Raw genomic sequence first — 19,083 nt, 5'->3', positions numbered from 1 at the left:
GATTGTTTGTCCCTGCGATCAATGAATTTACTTCTGAAGCCCACTTTCTGCGCACACCAAATCTACAAATATGCGCGCACTTTGTGAGGAAATATGACATTTACATGCAGAGCATCAGGATTGCCGAATGAGTCAAGTGTTGTAGTCCTAGTATCAGCCACCCTAATAACATAATCTGTGTCTAACTCACTGTGTCACAGCCTCTTGGTTGCAACTCTAATGTTGGTTTGCAAGTTCACTCTAAAATCAAGGGTGCGGCATTTGGCTTTGGACTTGGATATATTTCTAAGTCGGTCTTTCAAGTTTCAACAACATGCTTTTGCTGGGCTAGAACTAAAACAGAATTTGGGAACGCAACCAAAGCAATCCTCTGGAGGCCTACCCATCGTACCATGGTTCGCCACTTCGCCCAGTTACAGTCTCCCTTCGAACTAGGAGCAAGTGGGAGCCTTAAATTATGCACAAATTCTGTTCTTGTTCTGTAGGTCAGCTATCAGCATAGGGAGGCGCAGCCTCAGCAGAACATGCAACACTCAACCATTAACAAATCACAAGAGCCTACTTAGTAGCTGATCTGCTCATGTATGGCGAGCCAGGGAGCAAGTTTCAACCTCTTAGCAACTAGTGTGTGTGCTCACGCGCTACCTCATAGCAACCACAGCAATGAAAATATACTCAGTTCTACCAGAGTCGGATTCTAGTCTTCCAGACAATCCAAACGTGCTACCAAAGCTATTAACTTTCATGTCTAGTCATCGAAATCTGTTTAGACAAAGCTCAACTACCGTGTATATCAACTTTTATCCAGTTAATACCACCTAAATCTGGAATACTGGAAGGCAGTATGAGCCAGTATAAATCAACTTCCAAATCAGGACAAGTCTTCTTAACAAGGGGTTTTTTTTGGGTACCTTCCGACCTTCGTAGCCAGTGTAGGGAGCGATATCCTATCATGCACACGTGCAACGTAAGCGAACTCAGGACATCGACCTCCAAGACCGAACTGTGAGCAGCTCCCTCGAGAATGCGCAGGTGCAGCGAACTCAGATGTCTCGGTACCCAAGACCGACCTGTGAGTAGTTCCTTTCAAATAGGTGGTACGAACAAAGATGTCTCGGTACGAGCACATAGCTAGAGACAGAACGCCTCAGATAAGATGACCACCAGGGGTAATCATTACCAAAATCTTGATTGTATTTCCCACCACCGGGAAATAGGGGTGACCTCGCCAACACCCAATCAGCAGACGACTTATAATATAACTAGCCCAACACTCATTCACGATCTCCACCTTACACGTGTCCCAGAGCCACACGTGCCTTCCAGATTGATATTCCCTTAAGCCTATAAATACCACCTAATTGAACTACGTCGGGCCTGATTCCTCTCTCCCTGAAAAGAAAAGAAAAACCAACAAGAGGATACGTAGGCAGTTCGCTCAGAAGCGAACTCGGTCCCAACAGAAAACCCAAAACACTCCTTTACATTGGCGCCGTCTGTGGTTTCGATTACTTGAGAACCACCTTAAATCAGTTCATACATCACCAATTCTCAAGCCCACGAAGCATGGTCAGCCTCGAAGCTCAAGTCCAGCACCTTGCCCACCAGTTGGGAATAACGAACGAGAGCATTTTCTTGCTCAGGGAGGAAAATGCTACTTTACGAGCTCAAGTGGATAGTTACCAGCAACAACAAGTCGGTAACGGAGCAGAGAACGGCATCAACGACGTTAATCAACAGATTAACGAGTTATCACAAAGGATTGGTCAGAACGCCGTAAAGAAGGATTCGACACAGATTGTGCACAAGATGCTTAAGACATATCGCGCGTCTCCGTTCAGCGCAGAGGTCCTCAATAAACCCTCTCCACAAGACTTTATCCAGCCACGCTTTCCCATGTACGATGGCAGCACGTACCCTGGTCAGCATGTGGCTCGCTAGATTCAGAGTTTGGCACTTTACAGCTCACCCGAGTTTGATCATCTCCACTGCAGATTATTTCCAGCCAGTCTCAAGGATGGCGCTCTTGATTGGTTCTTTTCACTGGAATCCGATTCTATCAAAACCTTGAGCGACTTCATCGATTTGTTTTTGCCGGCCCAAGACGTCCACAACAAAGGAAGAAGGCAGATCTTGATTCTTTGTTTCAATTATCATTTAAGGAAGACGAAACTATTCGTGAGTTCCTAGGACGGTTCAAGGCCAAACTGTTGTGCATGGAAAGCGGCTTGAAAGAATCTTTCGCCACACTAGCCTTTTCCAATGCTTGCCGAGTGCGTAACACCGACCTCTCCAGGTCGTTGATGAAGGAACGCCCAAAGACACTATCCGAGCTCTACGTTCGCGTGGACAAGTACATCAAGTTGCAGGAAACTTTGAAACTCCACGGCTTAGACGAGAACCAGGAGGTGGCAGCAGTTTCAGATCGTACTCCACGGGCCAAGAAGCGCCCTAGGTCGCTTGTACCAAAAGCCGATTACCAATCGGACAACAGAGAGTTAAGCTATCGACCGCTCCCCGGTTACATTACGGGTAAGATTAAGCGAGCCCCATTCTTAGGCCCGATGTGAGGCAACCAGTAGATCGACCTGACAAGCCATTTTGCGCATTTCACAACGCAAAATGCCATGAAACTGATGCATGCTGGGGGCTTAAACATTATCTCCAGGATCTAGTGGAAGTCGGCCATATAAAAGCGATTACACTAGCATTTCTGATAGCGACTTGTGTCACAAACCGATGGCGCCGAAGTACGTAGTCGATCTCCACCTCGCCGTCACTACCAAAGAGGTTCAAGCTTCGTCAGCGGACGCCCAGGAAGGGCGTCCCGAGATCGTTAAGCGCCCGCGGCGAAGGCTCATCCGATCGTGACAATGATCGAACTATTCCGCGTGATTACTTTCCGGATGATTCCGTAACCTCATCCGAGAGAAAAGCGCCGTGTCGGGCTCTTCTTGAAGTCTATCATTTCACTTCACAGGCAGCTCACGCTCCGCGTGGTTCAGGTCGCAGCGCAGGCGATATCACTTTCACGGAGGCCGACTTAAGCAAAGTCTGCCTTCCTCATAATGATGCATTGGTAGTCCATGTCAAAATTAGCGGGCGATCAAAGCGGCGTCTCGTCGACCCGGCGGTTCTGTGACATCTTGTTCTACCACACCATGCAAGAGATGAACCTTCCCAAGTCCGTCCTCGTAGACCCGATCGCCCCCCTTTATGGGTTCAATGGTTCGGGGGCGATCCCATTGGTGATATTATACTTCCGATGTCGGTGGGATCTAGAGAGGACAAGATCATTTTGCAATACACGGTTATGCGTTTCTAGGCGACAAGTCGTCATACAATGCCATACTTTCGGACGACGTTGGATCCATCGGATCGCGGCGGTGATACCGTCAACGTTGCATCAAGTTCTCCGTTTCCGGGACCTAGAGGAATGATGGAACTTAGAAGCAATCAGCAGGCGTACCATTGTAAACGGATCATGTCAACAAGTGAGCCCGCCGTGAACCGACCCCGCCACACATGAACCCACCGATTCTGATGAATGGCACATGACTTAGTTGCGAAGTCGAGCCCCGAAGCGCCAAGCGAAATTTCTTGGGGGCTCTAGCAAGCAGATTTTCTCTCAATGCGGATACCGCTTTTCGCTCCCCGAGTCCGCCCGCCGACAAAGGTCTCAAAGATTGATCCAACGTCGATAACCGTCGGTTAAAGTATCGAGGTCGTCTCATTTCGTGTTAGGCGCCATTGCGGATGGCGGCAGACCACACCATCAATGTGCATGCAGCCAGGTCCCACTCCCCAGGTCGTGGGTATCCAGTCGTGGGTATCCTGTCGGCGTTGCCGCGAAGTCGCTCCACCCTCGTGACGGTCATGTAGATCCCACAAAGTGTTCAGACATCCCCCGATAGCGAATCGCCAAATGGCGGCCGCCATCGATTGCAAAATCTCCGGTGAAGAAAGAGAAAAAGTGAACCTAGGCACCGAAGACGACCCCAAGTTTGTATATGTAGGGGCTAACCTCGACCCCACAATCAGGACCCACCTTGTAAATTTCTTATCTATGAATAAAGATGTTTTTGCTTGGTCGTATATCGATGTGCCGGAATAGATCCTGCAATCGCATGCCATAAATTAAATGTTCATCCCAATGCTAGACCAGTCCGACAACGACCTCGCCCGACTATCCTGCGTTTTCAAAAGCCATCAACGGCGAGGTCGACAAACTCAAGCAAGTCGGTTTTATCGGAAAAGTAGACTATCCGGGTGGATCGCTAACATAACATCGTGGCGATACCTAAAAGAGCGGAACGGTTAAGCCTATCGTCGATTTTATGAATGTAAATCAGGCCACACCAAAAAACGGTTTTCCCTACCTCGCATTGACCGACTTGTCGACCGGACACTGTGGTCATGAGCTTCTCTCCTTCATGGACGCGTCACGATTGGGTACAACCAAATCCCCACTCGCGAGAGAGGAGGATCAAAGAAGACCTCTTTCATTCTGAGCAAAGGGATCTATTGCTGCTAAGCGTTTCTCGATTCGCCTGAAAAATGCCAGAGCAACGTATCAACGCCTGGTCACTGACATGTTCCAAGACATGTTAGGCGACACCATAGAGGTCTACATCGACGATATGGTCGTCAAAAGGAAAAAAGCCGGTGATCACCTCGACCACCTTGAACAAGCGTTCTCTAGATTACGTCGTACGGGCATGAAGCTGAATCCAGAGAAATGCCTTTTTGGAGCGACCTCCGGCAAATTTTTAGGGTATCAAGTGTCTCAGCGAGGGATCGAAGCGAATCCAGACCAGATCCGAGCGTTCTTAGATATGCCCGATCCACGCACGAAGAAACAAATACAGAAATCGTCAGGCATGGTTGCTGCACTCAACCGATTCATATCAAGGGCATCCGATAGGTGTAGACCGTTCCTGCAACTCCTTAAAAAAGGCGAGCAGTTCTCATGGAGCGATCAGTGCCATCAAGCATTCGCCACTCTCAAACAGTACCTCACCACGCCCCCCGTCTTAGCCAAGCCCGTAGATGGAGAGACTTTGGGGCTCTATCTGGCAGTATCCGATTTCGCCATCAGCTCACTTCTCTTCAAAGAGGAAAACAATTCAGAAAAACCGATCTACTTCACAAGCAAGACGCTCACGACAGCGGAAAAGAATTACTCCTTCCTGGAAAGAGCCGTACTTGCTTTGTTGTATTCAGCACGGAAGTTCAGGCCTTACTTTCAGGCGCATCAAATCAAAGTTCTTACCGATCTCCCATTGAAGAAAATCCTCAACAAAGAAAACAAGACTACTTGAATGGCAGTTTGGGCCGAAGAACTCGGCGAACACCACCTGGAGTTCGTACCACGGATTTCTCAGAAAGGACAGGTCGTCGCCGATTTTCTAGCGGATTTCCCTGTGGATGACCCCAATTGGGAACAAGAAACCGACCTCCCAGATTCGAAAGAGCACATCAAGTCCACCTGGTCTCTCTTTGTAGATGGTTCTAGCAATCCTGGCGGCAGTGGCATAGGGGTTGTCTTAGTTTCACCCGATGGAACGGTGATGGAGAAGTCGGTTAAGCATCGATTTATGAACTTCCAATAATGGTAGATGAGTATTTGTCGGGGACTTCGTATTATGGCGGCTGCGCTTTCGGTATCAAAGAGCTCCAAGTCTTTAGTGACTTCGCGGTGGTTGTTAAGCCAAGTTGCAAAAGAGTACACTACCCATGAAGGTAATCTTTCAAAATATCTTGGTCGTTCATCAATTATTGCCTTCTTTTAAGCGGTACACATACATCATTTCTTGCGTGGCGAAAACCGTCATCGCGGACGGTTTAGCTTACCTAGCAACCCGGACCGAAATGCACCCCAAGACAACTACTCATAGAAGTAGTCGATCGACCTGCGTACCAAGTCGAGCACACCACGACAATAAGCGACCTATTCCCTCTCTCGCCCGGTCGGTTAAGTCAAACATGGATGCGACCTATCATCGACTATATCCAAAGACGGGCTCCACGAGGAGTGTACCAAGGCTAAGCAGATCCCCTATCAAGCCACGGCGTTATTGTTGGTTCCATAACAAATTGTCGGGAAATCTACGGTGGCCCACACTTGCGGTGCATCACTCCAGAGCAGGGTCAGTTAGTTTTCGCAGAGATCCACGAAGGAGAATGTGGAAATCATGCCGGCGGTTGCTCTTTAGCCTATAAGGCCATTTCACAAGGATATTTTTGGCCCCATATGCAGATCGATGCTAAAGCATACGTCCTCAAATGTGTCAAGTGTCAAACATTTGGCCACAATATCATCCAACCTGCTCTCGTGGAATGGACAGTATAGCAAGCCCATGGCCATTCCACATGTGGGCCATGGACATCATGGGACCATTCATCCCACAGAAAAGTACGGGCTTCCGTTTTGTATTAGCTGCAACCGACTACTTCACCAAGTGGGTCGAGACTATTCCTTTAGCACACGTCAAAGAGTCACATGTCAGAAACTTCATCTGGATTCACATCATCACCAGATTTGGTTTGCCACATACATTAGTAATGGATAATGGGCCTCAGTTCAAAGGCAGAACAGTTAAAGAGTTTCTAGCCAAGTGGAAGATCGTTCACGCATTTTCTACTCCACGATGCATTTCGAGTAAATGGTCGGCGAGCCCGGTAACAAAGCAATCTTGGAAAACTTGAAGAAAAAGATTGAAAAGAATAAGAGCCAATGGCCAAAATCGGTTGGAGAATATTCTATGGGCTCACCGCACCCATTTCGATCGATGCCGTGAATCACCATTCTCCTTATGTTATGGCACGAAGCCGTAATTCCCACCGAAATGATCCTACCACGACTTCGATCGGAACTTGTCGAAGTCGGGACACAACGACTCCGTGTTAGCACGAGAAGTCGACCTGTTGGAAGAAAAGCGGGACTTAGCTGCCATCAGAGTCGCATCTTATCAGCAAACTCTGAAGAACTCCTACAACAAGCGAGTTCATCCTAGGTCTTTTCAACCTGGTGACCTAGTGCTGAAAAAGACGCAAGACGATTCCAAGTTAGCACCCACATGGGAAGGCCCCATACATGGAGTGGCGCGAAATTCGGCAATGGAGCATACTGGATAAGAACCCAAGAGGGGAAGATGTTGCCTCGACCTTGGAATACCTATCTACTGAAATTTTTTTACCAGTAGCGCCATTCATGTTGTATATCCTTTTGTCCACATTAATGAAAAATAAGTTTCTTATGTTAACTAATACAATATAATCTATTTACTTGTATTGACAAGTCAAACAGTTTACACAGCATAGATAATCAACACGTTTACTGGGTCCGCCATCCTCAGCCAGCAGCACGCTGTCGCAAACGAGAACGCTCACCGCGAGCATACAGCTCTCTGGAGCTTATAGGCTCTACAACCTCTCTAAGTCTTGTTACGTCGAGGACCTATATTTCTAGGATCGACCACACGAGAACGCTCTCTCTCCATGCATCATGACTCTCTCGGAGCTTACGGGCTCTACCTCTCCAAGTCTTGTTACGTCAAGGACCTATATTTCTAGGATCGACCCACGAGAACGCTCTTCTCCATGCGATCATCTGACTCTACGAGCTTACGGGCTCTGACCTCTCCAATTCTTGTTACGTCGAGGACCTATATTTCTAGGATCGACTATACGAGAACGCTCTCCGTAAGCAAACAGCTCTCTGGAGCTCACAGGCTACATCGCCTCCCCAATTCTTGTTACGTCAAGGACCTATATTTCAAGGGTTTACTACACGAAAACGCTCGTGAAGCGGAGCAGACTCTCTCGGAGCTCCACGCGGGCTACATAGCCTCTCCAATTCTGTCCGCCGTCGGCGACCTATATTTCTAGGGTTCACCACAAAGGCGAACACATATTTCTAGAATCCTACGCAGAACGCTAGTCACACACAAGTGCACGGCAACATGCATACGGAACATCACCAATAAAATTATATGACCATTCGTCACAACAACTACATCCACCGATCTGCTGGGATTACCCAGAAAATCCAGATCGGTGATCATTACAAAACTTAACCAAGTATCGAACTGCCACTTTCGTGGAAACCAGTTCCCTGAATAAAAAAGGCGAACTACTCAGGCAAGCCTGAAAACACAACTCTACTGTTAACTCTCGTATAAGAGAGGGAAATGTAAACAGAACTTACAACTCATGGCTAACAGAGCCAAATCAGGATCAAATCTCACTTATGACATGCTTATCTTCTGGCGCTGCGCTAGTCGAAGCAGTATGCCGAGCCGACCTCAGCATCACACGCATCTCATGACCTCGTTAAATTCGTTCGCAATCGTTTTCTTTCAACAAGATCGTACTTCGTCGGCCCAGAGCGTCTGGGGCTTCGATTATATGCCTTCTTCGCTGCGCCACCTTCCGACACTTCTTAGCATAAGCGGTCACCGCGGCTAATTCCCTTTCTAACTCCGTCCGCGTCGGTCACTAACGCGGCATTCTCGCGATTCGTTACGGTCGGCTTGGTAGTCATCACCTCCAGCTTTCTCTTGTCAGCCCCCCACGCCGCTCGCATACACCCCAGCTCGACGTGAGGGTTATCAACAGCCTCGGTGTTTTGCACAACTTCTTTCAATTTATCATATCCTGCAAGAAACTGCACGAACGAAGTCCAATAGTCAGTTTGCCTTGGTAACTGACATAACAACCTAGTGCATCATGAACTTACCAAACAAGCGGCCATATCCATCGTCCCCAGTAGCGTCTCCATGTCCTCATCCTTCATCTCTGCCTTGTCGCCATCCAGCACGATCCCCTTCAGAACGCTGGTCGCTATGGGCGCCGAGTGGAAGCTACAGTCTGACCGTTTCACCATACGCTTCTTCCCAGTCTTCCCCACGTAGTAGAACTCGTTCCCCACGTCACCACAGCGCGAGGACGAACTCTCACCAGCGACTGGGCGACCTTGCCCCAGGTCGCTACATTCCGCAGCGTGACGATCAGTGTCGCCTACCCGCTGCGGCGACCTAAAGACAATGCCGCCAGTTGGACGTCCAGCCCTCCTAGGACGCTTATGACTCTTCGCTTCTACAACATCAGCTTTCCTCTTCCCGCGATCACCATGCACGTGCGGTTGAAACTCCATCTTTTCCATTATCAGCGGAGAAGTTTCCCTTATGTTGTCCTTTCCTCTCGCGTAGGGATGACATCTCGCCATGATAAAACCTAGGAAAGGAACGTACTGTCACATGAGCTACAATTTTATCCCCAACTTTTCTCAACGAAAGAATACTCACAGAAGAGAGTGAACATACCTGAATAAGCAGCAATGGAGGAAATGCACAGCGAACGAGCAAAGCAAGAAGACAGACTGAAGCTTTGGCACAAAGACAAGCAAATACTTGTTTTGGTATTCGATGAACCGTTTTTATTCAAAAGGAAACGTCTTTTCCTAAGCGCCTCTTAATTACCTTGAGACGCCAAACGCCATCTGCCTGCCATCATTACGTTCCTTGAACCGCTCGTATCCCTCCACGTGTCAAGCACGCGAGGGAACACTGCCGTTAGTGACACTAAATACGAAACGATTCGACCTGCTTCACAAAACCGAGGCCACCTCATTACGACAACCACCTCAGAGCTGCAGGTCATGTAACAACAAGACGCTCATGCAAACTTACCAGCCAGGCGCAGAGACGTTGTCACTGCAACGTCCCTGCCATTCTTTGTTATACGCACCGTGATCACACACAACTATAGTTAAGCAAGCAGTTCATACATAATAAGGGAACCAGCGACAAGCATGGCATACATACAATCAACGGTCTGTCTTAGCAAGATAGAAACATAATAAGTTAGCCAGGTTGCTGAGACTACTCAGGAAATCCAACCCGACTAAACAATCTTCGTTCTCACATGAATACCCCAACATAGAACGGAGCACCGTGTCATTCATTCATCGTGCTTAAGCATACAAATAAAAGGCGAACGCCCGGGTTACCCTGGGAAACCGGCTCTAATGTATCCACGGCTATAAGGCGACAAAAGCTTTTAACATAACAAATTTACAACTTCGCCATCTCGGGCTCAACAATTAACCCTCCGGGCACAAGTGATTCGTCAATCTCAGCCTCCCTCCCGCCTACCATAACAGATACTCCATCCAAGTCTAAACTTCGGTAGCCACATCGGATGCAAATGACATCGGTTCAGCGATATCGATCGTCGTAAACCGCGACCTCACGGCGGCGGGAGCACTACTTATTCCTCCAAACACCGGTCTACCCCGATAATGCGTGTAATGCGGCGTGCATGATCTGTCTTCAAAGCGTTGTAGTCCGCCTCCAGTTCAACGAAATCTGCGTCCAGAACATCATAGGCTTTGGTAGCGTCCTGAGCAACCTTCTTGCAGTGTAAGGCATAATCGTTCAACCTACCAATCTCCACAGTGGCTGCCAGGACGTTCTCTTGACTCCCTATAGTTTTGCCTCGGCTCTTGGCTTGGTGTCTTTCAACATCTTGGTCAAACTTCGGTAGCTTGATGAGCTTTCTTGAGATCTTCCGGTTCCTCGCGTTCCATCTTCGAGGCCTCACGGGCGTTCTTGAGTTCATCGCAGGGCAACTTCACCACCGTCTCTCTATCTGCCTCCGCGAACTGCGCAATCTCCTTCAATTTCTGAAATCCACTTACCAGCTGCAAATACACACGCATGGTTAATAGCCACAAAACAACATCGTCTGTACAAAGACAAATACATCAAATGAAGATTAGACACGCGTACCAAACATTGTGCAATTTCCATTCGCCTCAGATTATCAGTCAGCCCTTTCTCATCCAGCTCCCTGCGGTTGCCATCCAAAGCTATCTGTTCTAACAGGCAACCCGATATCTTACTCGACCTGAAGCTACAATCACTCTGCTTCACAGTACATTGCGCCCCATACTCATCTAGGAACACAAACTGTCCCTCCAAGTCGTCAGCCACCACAACAGCCTTTTCACTCGCCTTACGTGGAGCTTTCGCTTTCGGCAGCGGACTGGGTTCACGCCCCCGTCGGGACGCACTAGAACCCGCCCCAAATGTGGCCAAGTCCATGACCGCCAGTCAGCGCTCCACTCCCGGCGAAACCATAGCCCCAATTTGGACCACCATCGAGAACCGCCGCTTTAGAGCTCTCCCAGGCGTGCGGCGCTACTTTTCGTAACACGCGGACGGCGTCTTGCTCCGCGTCGTCAGCGGCCTCTTCTCGACCTGCTCCTCCTCGCTTCAGGATTGAAAACCACCGTTTCCAACTCCACAGGCGCATCGATCGAAGCGCCCGGTGAAGCTCGATCCTCCGACCGAGGCACCACCTCTAGCAGGTCGCCTCGCACCACCGTGCACCCATTGCCTCTCTTCTCGTGTTACTAAGTCACTCGTTCGTGTCTCCATCACTTCTTCCCTTGTCTGACCTCGAGCTCGGTCTTTTTGCGCCTTCCTTTTTTCCCGGATCGCAGGCCCACCCTTCTCCACAAAGAAGTGTGCAACTTCAGGCAGCTTCGCTTGCTTTTCTTCACGAGTCAACCGCGCGAACCTCTCTATCTCCCCACGATCAGTTCGCTTCTTCACAGAAAACTCTGTAATCAAAGCAAAACAACAGCCTGTTAGAACAACTATCAATCGTTATGTAAAGCAACAACAGAAGAATGTTCCTACCCACCGGAAATGTTACAAATCCTAGTTCGCAATCTACACCCGTTCATACAGTAGTTGCCAACTAGCAACAATGGCCTCTTGGTCCAGGCCTCATTGCTTACTCCATCGATCACAGCAGAACGAGTTGTCATGGTTTGCAAGCTAAAGTTCAGATTCCCAGATCGCCTTACCACATAGTGCTCCACTATGTCAGATACCCCTATGTCGTATTCCCCACTCACATTTAACAAGTCAAACACCTTAAACAATCTCCAAGTGTTACCAACGAACTGACAAGGAGACTTCCAACAATGGGCCAAGAAGTCACATACCAATTTCAAGAACGGTATTTGCATATGCGCTCTCAGCTGGCCCTCACAGATTATTATTCCACCATTCGGCGGGTTGTACTCCTCACTACGAACATTTTCACTCAACCGTGGTTCGTATATCTCCAGGTTGGGGACATCAATCCCATACGCTGCCCTCAGTTCGGGGAACGAGCTAGCAGCACGACGGTTTACACTTCTAAGGGGCACATCGCTTGATGACGACATCTCCCCTCGACTGACGCGTCTCGACTCACGCCACCTTTTCGGCATAGATCGGGTATTACCCTCATCTATCCTATCCTCTTCATCCAACTCAACCTCAACGCCAACACTTTCACGCTTCTTCATCCTCATACTCTCCTTGAACTCAAAGATATCTCACGGACCTCCTCCGATCGAGTATCATCCGAATCGGACATTATAGCAAGTCTTTTCTATCAATTACTCAAGCTTAAACCCTATAGCCTTACGATGACCTACCGACTTAATAAAGCGCGACCGGATGAGAAGAAAGTAAATTGAAAATGGAAAGGGTAGCAGCGTGAAGCACTCACCGAGAAACCCTAGCTTGCGTTTTGCGAAGATGAAAACACGCAATACCTTTTCGATGTCCCAAATTTGATTTTGTATAAACCGCCCGTTCGGTTACCAAGAAGTTATGATTGACCTGGGCTCTAGCCCGCGACACGTGTTCCCGCGCATCGTCTTTTCGCCATTCAGGTATAATGCGGCGACACGTTTCTTTCTTCTTCAAGCGATTACGATTAAATCGCGTGTGTATTACGACACAACTTCCCTTTCCCGCCAAATCATCACGTTACATGACTTCAAAAGTTGCGACGTCCTGGTCGAAGTGTCCACCACAGCTCGCTCACGTTCCACACGTTCTTCCATTTTTTCTCTCAGCAGAACGTTTCCTGTGGCATAAACACTCTACTGAGAGGGGGCTATGTAGGGGAGCGATATCCTATCATGCACGCGTGCAACGTAAGCGAACTCAGGACATCGACCTCCAAGACCGAACTGTGAGCAGCTCCCTCGAGAATGCGCAGGTGCAGCGAACTCAGATGTCTCGGTACCCAAGACCGACCTGTGAGTAGTTCCTTTCAAATAGGTGGTACGAACAAAGATGTCTCGGTACGAGCACATAGCTAGAGACAGAACGCCTCAGATAAGATGACCACCAGGGGTAATCATTACCAAAATCTTGATTGTATTTCCCACCACCGGGAAATAGGGGTGACCTCGCCAACACCCAATCAGCAGACGACTTATAATATAACTAGCCCAACACTCATTCACGATCTCCACCTTACACGTGTCCCAGAGCCACACGTGCCTTCCAGATTGATATTCCCTTAAGCCTATAAATACCACCTGATTGAACTACGTCGGGCCTGATTCCTCTCTCCCCGAAAAGAAAAGAAAAACCAACAAGAGGATACGTAGGCAGTTCGCTCAGAAGCGAACTCGGTCCCAACAGAAAACCCAAAACACTCCTTTACAGCCAGGATTATTGTATTACACTAAAAAAGAGGGTTTCAGACAACGTAAAAAAAGGGCTAGGCCGCTAGGGCAGTGCTACTTGCTCGAGTTTGATAAACTTGTTCACCCTCAAGCAAACCTGTAAAGCAAAACCCGAATTATTTGTTTCTTTTAAGTTATTTATGTATTATGCATCCAACAATACAAACAGGTCAACATACTAATAACAATACGAGGAGAAACAAATATATATACTCCTAACAGAAACGATTCGCAAAGGCTACTCGCGATAGACTATTTCTCGCTTATATTCACGGTTCCTCTAAAACCCATTGTGCATAGTATCAAATTTCATCTAGGCTTCGATTTGGTTCTACCTTCCCTTCCCTCCTGATTTTGTAAACTATTGTTAGTGCTAATAATGCACATTTGCTTCTTCAACTTCCGGCTTGAACTCCAACTCCGAATGTATTCATCAATTCCATTACAATCTTCGTGTGACCATTCCTTACCTAGCAAAAAAAAAAAATAGTATGACTGTTGTTCCTTAGATGCTTCAGCTCAGACTCACAGTGCAGAAACAGCAATACACCGTCTCATTGAATAAGGTGCTCAAGAAACAACGGTACTCAAGTTCCCTGATCAACCTCCAGCCGGATATTCCGCAAGCAGTGCTTATTAACGTCCTTACATAGGACGCATCTTGAGCTACTAATTTCCTTTCAGTAAACTTTATGGAGTATCTTTCCAAATGTTACTAGTAAATTACCTTCAAATAAAGAAACAGAAACAGCAGTAACGCACTAAAGCCTACACTTAACACAGTCCAGAATTGGTCATCAAAACCTAAGGTAAGCATGACAAAGGTCGTTTCAGAAGAATCTGGGTGAACAATTCGATCAAATTCAGCAAAGCAAAGGAGCTCATTTCAAAAATATATGGTGCATCTCATACAATTTAGATTAACAAGCACGACACAAAACACGACCTGCAAATGAATTTAAGAATCACCGGAATGACACTATCGAGACACCCTCAAACCCATTAAAACAAATTTCAAGAAGACTATAGAAAGACATAAGTGAGAAGAGACACTTCTTGCACCCTTATAGAATCATCACATCGCTATATCAAGGATCAAAGCAATTGAGGTTAAACTGAAAAGGAAATCAGCCATCTATTCGATTACAAGTCACTTGGGTTTCCCCCTCAAACCAGGGTGGGTCGCGAGCTAGACGCATGTCACCAATTAAGACCACATCTTCTGCCTAATGTTATCTTCATGGGTTAGCAAAAGCACGATGTGAAAGTTGAAAAGGATCTCTGGAATTGGTGCAACGATGCCTTCAAACCAAATTACAGATATTTCAATAAACAAAACGGTAATTATATTGTCCAGATATAAATATTAACTCCAAGAAGAAGAAGATTATTGATAAGTGAGTTTGAAATAAAATACACACACAAGAAAAAATAAAAAACCACAGAAAAAAAGAAAGAAAGAAATGAACACTTATTCATAGCTTTAGAAGGACCACTTACTCCTATTACAAGTTAGGACCTTATCTTGCACAACAGGAACGCCGATGTAATATGGTATAGAATAATGAAAATATGACATTATAAACTCAGTTGTGTAATAATACCATATTCAGCATAACATCAAAATTCCGTCGTAGGAGGAAAATTCTATAATTTATTCTTCGCAAAGAGACACTTTAGAACAACTTTTATTCACCAACTACAAGCATATCAGAATTGGCCCATAAAGCCCAAGCCTGAAAAAGCTCAGCTACTTTTTTGCTATAATGGAAGTAAAGAATCCCAATGACTTATAACGGCAATGAGATTGTATAGTTCTGATCAACCAAACTTACTGATGAAACACGGCATTCTTTCAACCAAACTAGGAGCTTGCTCCATAAACATTGATTCGTTGTTCGATCTGGACCCGGCAACATGGGCAATTAGCTCTGCCCTTCTTACCATAATCCTGACTGCAACTTGCACACAAAACTTGGTGAGCACAAGGAAGGAACACAACTGACACTTCATCCTTCTTACATATCAAGCATTCCCTGTCATAGTCCATTTCTTTCTCTGAAAAATCCTGCAATTTATTCAACTCATTAAGCATCCTTGCATTTGTCTCACTAGGGGTTTTTGCAATCTCAGTGTCTCCTGCTCGGATTGGATTTGTTTGGCAATTAATCTGAGTGGATCCAACAGATGCTTTGAGACGAGAAAGTTCCTGTTCCAATCTCTGAATGTCATCCTTATGGCGCTGGAAGTCTAATTCTATCTTGTGGCGTACGGTTTCCGTCTTTCGTTTAGCGTTGACCTCTGTTGCTTCTTTGGATCTTCTTTCTTCGTCTACCTGAGCAATCGCCAGCTCTTTAGCCTTGAGTTCCTGCCTCCAGTTCACCTGTGATCAGATATTACATTACAAATGTGAACTTCTTTTGGATAATAATTACAAAAGTTAGCTTGTACATCCATAATTGAATATCAAATCACTTACGTGATTTAACAGTTTAAACTATTAGTGAAGACCAGCAAACAGAAGTATAGTGTTTCTAAGAAACTGTTGACCGTCTTTAGCACAGCAACTGACCAACTCATCCAACCTTCAAGTCACCTTACTGATAGAGACTGCCTAAATTTCAAACCGCTGAAGCATATGATACTTCCTATCTCACTCATCCGGGGCCAAAAACATCATCTAGTTTATGGTATCGAAAACCAACAATAAAACAAGGACATGGTCCATTAACGATACAAACCTAAAATAAAAGTACATCTATCCCCGCAACAAGTAAGCGATAAATAATACTCTCTACTTTGTAAATATTTCATTCAAAACATCAGCATTTTTCAGTCATGTCGGAACATAATTGAACAGAATGTTTTCCAATATAAAACAATAATCTATTTATTTCATATCTATTGCAACATACCTCAGTGTCTTTCTGAGTTTCCTTAATGAGAACCAGCTGCTCTTGTAACTGCGAAATCTTTTGTTTTTCATCTGCAATCTCCTCTTGAAGTTTACTTTTCTGTTTCTCCCATGCCAAAAGCTTCTTAAGACACTTCTTCTCCCTCTTGGCAACTTCCAAACAAGTAGTCACGGACTCAGAAGCACTCAGCTTTGATGCTTCCATCTCCGCCTTGATCTCAGCATTCTCGGTCTCAAGCCTTTTCACTGCTGCATTTGCACGATCAACTTGACCACTTGCTTTCCTCAAAGCATTCTCCATCTCTGAGAGCCTTTTCATTGTTGTGTCTTCCAAGGTCTGCTTGCCTTTCTTCAACCGTTGGGTCTCCTCCCTTTCCATCCTTAATGTTTTAAGTTCTGTGAGATCATGACTGAGTTTCCTAGCAGCTTGCATGGCTTTCTGGTGAGCCCAGTCCTTCCGTTCTATGATCTGTCCCTCTAGGTCTCTAATCTGATGGATCAGATTTAGAATCATCTCATTCTTATGGTCAGGTGTACCACCTTCCACTTTCTCGTCAAGACTCAAATTACCCAAGCTACTCAACACAGAATTCACTACATCTAAAGCCTCAGAGTCTTGAGCCCCTTCCGATTTCTCAAAAGGAACTTCAGGTTCTAATTTGACCCCCACAGCAGATCTTCCAAAAATCTGTGGTTTTCCACCAGACTGTTTGGCATTCTCCTTGAAACCCTCGGACTTCCCAGAAGAAACTTCAGGTTCCAATTTGACACCCACAGAAGATCTTCCGAAAATCTGCGGTTTTATCACAGTAGTTTTAGCATTCGCTCGGAACCCCGCCGCAAACAGAGTAACATTCTTTTGTAACATGGATTCCATAGGTGGTGTGAGATTAAACCTCTTTGGACACTCAATATTTTTCACAACCGCAGCATGAAAAGGAGACTGAAAAGACCCACTAATCGAAAACCCACAAGCCTCTCCGCTACCAAATCCCCAACCACCATGAAACTTACAATTCCCAGGAGCAATCCCATTCAAACCATTACTCACATTCTCACTAGTCACCCCACCACCAATACCAGACGAAGGCAAAACCGGTATTTCCATACTACTAGCTCGACCTACATGAAGATCACTCATAAGTAAACACCACATAGCATCTCCCTTACTCAACTGTGGCCTAACTTGTTGTAACAAACACACCATAGCAGCCAAAGAATACTCTTCCAACTGCCTTAAATCAACAAAAACCGAGTCCGACTCCTCTGAAGTCACATTACTACTACTACTACTATTCAAATAAGCAAGCGAATTCTGCAAAATATTCGACAACACATCCAAACTACCATAACAATGCCCATTCCTCAAAATCGCTTTCAAAGCAACATCCTCATCGTACCCTAACGCGACAAGCTTAGACAAAGCTTCAGTGTACAAAAACTCCAAATTCTTTAACAACAACTCTTCCAACTGATCTTCAGTACAGTAACCCCAACCACTAGTTTCATCAAAATTAGGATTTGGGCTTCTGTTATCAATTCCCAAACAATGATCAGATGGTTTTAGAGTTAATTCAGGTAAATTACTACCAGTACCAAACCTTTCAACAGGCAAGTTGTTGGTATCTGAATTGAGTTTCATTAAAGATGATCTGATTTTTCTATGATTGCTTCTTAGATGCTTGTCTCTTACATTACAACCCATTTTTTAATCAATTGAATCAAGAACCCTAAAACACATGAAACAAATTAATGATTTTTAATACAATTATGCCGATAAATGAAACGGAAAAATATAAACGAAATATAACGGAGAAAAGAAATACTTACAGAGATACAGAGAAAGAGAGTGATGGAGAACAAAAATGAGATGACAGAAAAGGAAGAAGAATGGGAGGATTGAAAGAGAGAGTGTATTTATAAGAGGAGGAAATAAAATCTACCAAATTTTTTTTTTTTTTTTTTTTTTTAATATTGTTTTGAGCGTTGGATGGTTATCGAGATTGAGAGAAAAGGGTTGAATATAAAGGAAATGAAGTCTAGGGTAAGTGAAAAGAAAGAAAATGGTATAATTTAGATTGGTGGGATAAACTTTATTGTTAATATAACATGGAAATGGATGTTGTTAATATATTATCTTATCTTTAATCTTTAATATATAGAAAAATGTGGGGATTGAGTAACAAGGTTTTAGTGTACGTCTCAGGGGCAATTTGGTCATTTTAATTTTTTTTAGAGGTAAAATAGTAATTTAATGTTTATAATTTTTTTAAAAAAACTCAATAGAGCCCACGTGGGTACCACGTGTACAGTGGCTAGTCTCTATATATATATTATAGCTCTCCCCTTATTAATTGAGGGAGAGTTTTGAGAGTGTCCACGTGAGCAAAACTAATTACGATAAAATAGGGAGAGCTAAAAAAATTCATCTACTTCTTTTGTGCCCGAATCTAACCCCGAACTCTAAAAAAACTGGGCGATAGATATTTGGAAAAACCCACAATTCAATTTTACGCCATCCACTCCGAAAACCCCAAACTCTGTAGAAGGAAAAAAAAAACATCTAATTACAATATCATGCCCAAACAGTCTCAAAGTTAATTGGTACATCTTCTCCTCATCT

The 19,083-nt window shown here is 45.4% G+C and overlaps 1 protein-coding gene and 1 long non-coding RNA gene across 2 annotated transcripts; both read right to left on the bottom strand.

Annotated features, from left to right (window-relative positions):
- Positions 1–7,981: 7,981 nt before the first annotated feature.
- On the bottom strand, positions 7,982–9,583 carry LOC147524703 (uncharacterized). Its single transcript, XR_015197095.1, has 3 exons — positions 9,327–9,583; positions 8,741–9,237; positions 7,982–8,668 (listed from the first exon to the last, which is right to left on the bottom strand). It is a non-coding gene; the product is annotated as an uncharacterized LOC147524703 (long non-coding RNA).
- A 5,599-nt stretch (positions 9,584–15,182) lies between these two features.
- LOC147524702 (MND1-interacting protein 1-like) lies at positions 15,183–18,459 on the bottom strand. The gene is made up of 3 exons (XM_086604061.1): positions 18,291–18,459; positions 16,462–18,190; positions 15,183–15,929 (listed from the first exon to the last, which is right to left on the bottom strand). The coding sequence occupies exons 2-3, from the start codon at positions 18,163–18,165 to the stop codon at positions 15,411–15,413; spliced, it is 2,223 nt and encodes a 740-aa protein (XP_086460187.1). The 5' UTR covers positions 18,166–18,190; positions 18,291–18,459; the 3' UTR covers positions 15,183–15,410.
- Positions 18,460–19,083: the final 624 nt, after the last annotated feature.

Source organism: Coptis chinensis, chromosome 1 (genome assembly GCF_015680905.1).
Source record: "Coptis chinensis isolate HL-2020 chromosome 1, ASM1568090v1, whole genome shotgun sequence".
NCBI lineage: Eukaryota > Viridiplantae > Streptophyta > Magnoliopsida > Ranunculales > Ranunculaceae > Coptis > Coptis chinensis.
Note: the sequence above shows the minus strand (reverse complement) of the source record. Positions and strands in the feature narration are given on the sequence as shown.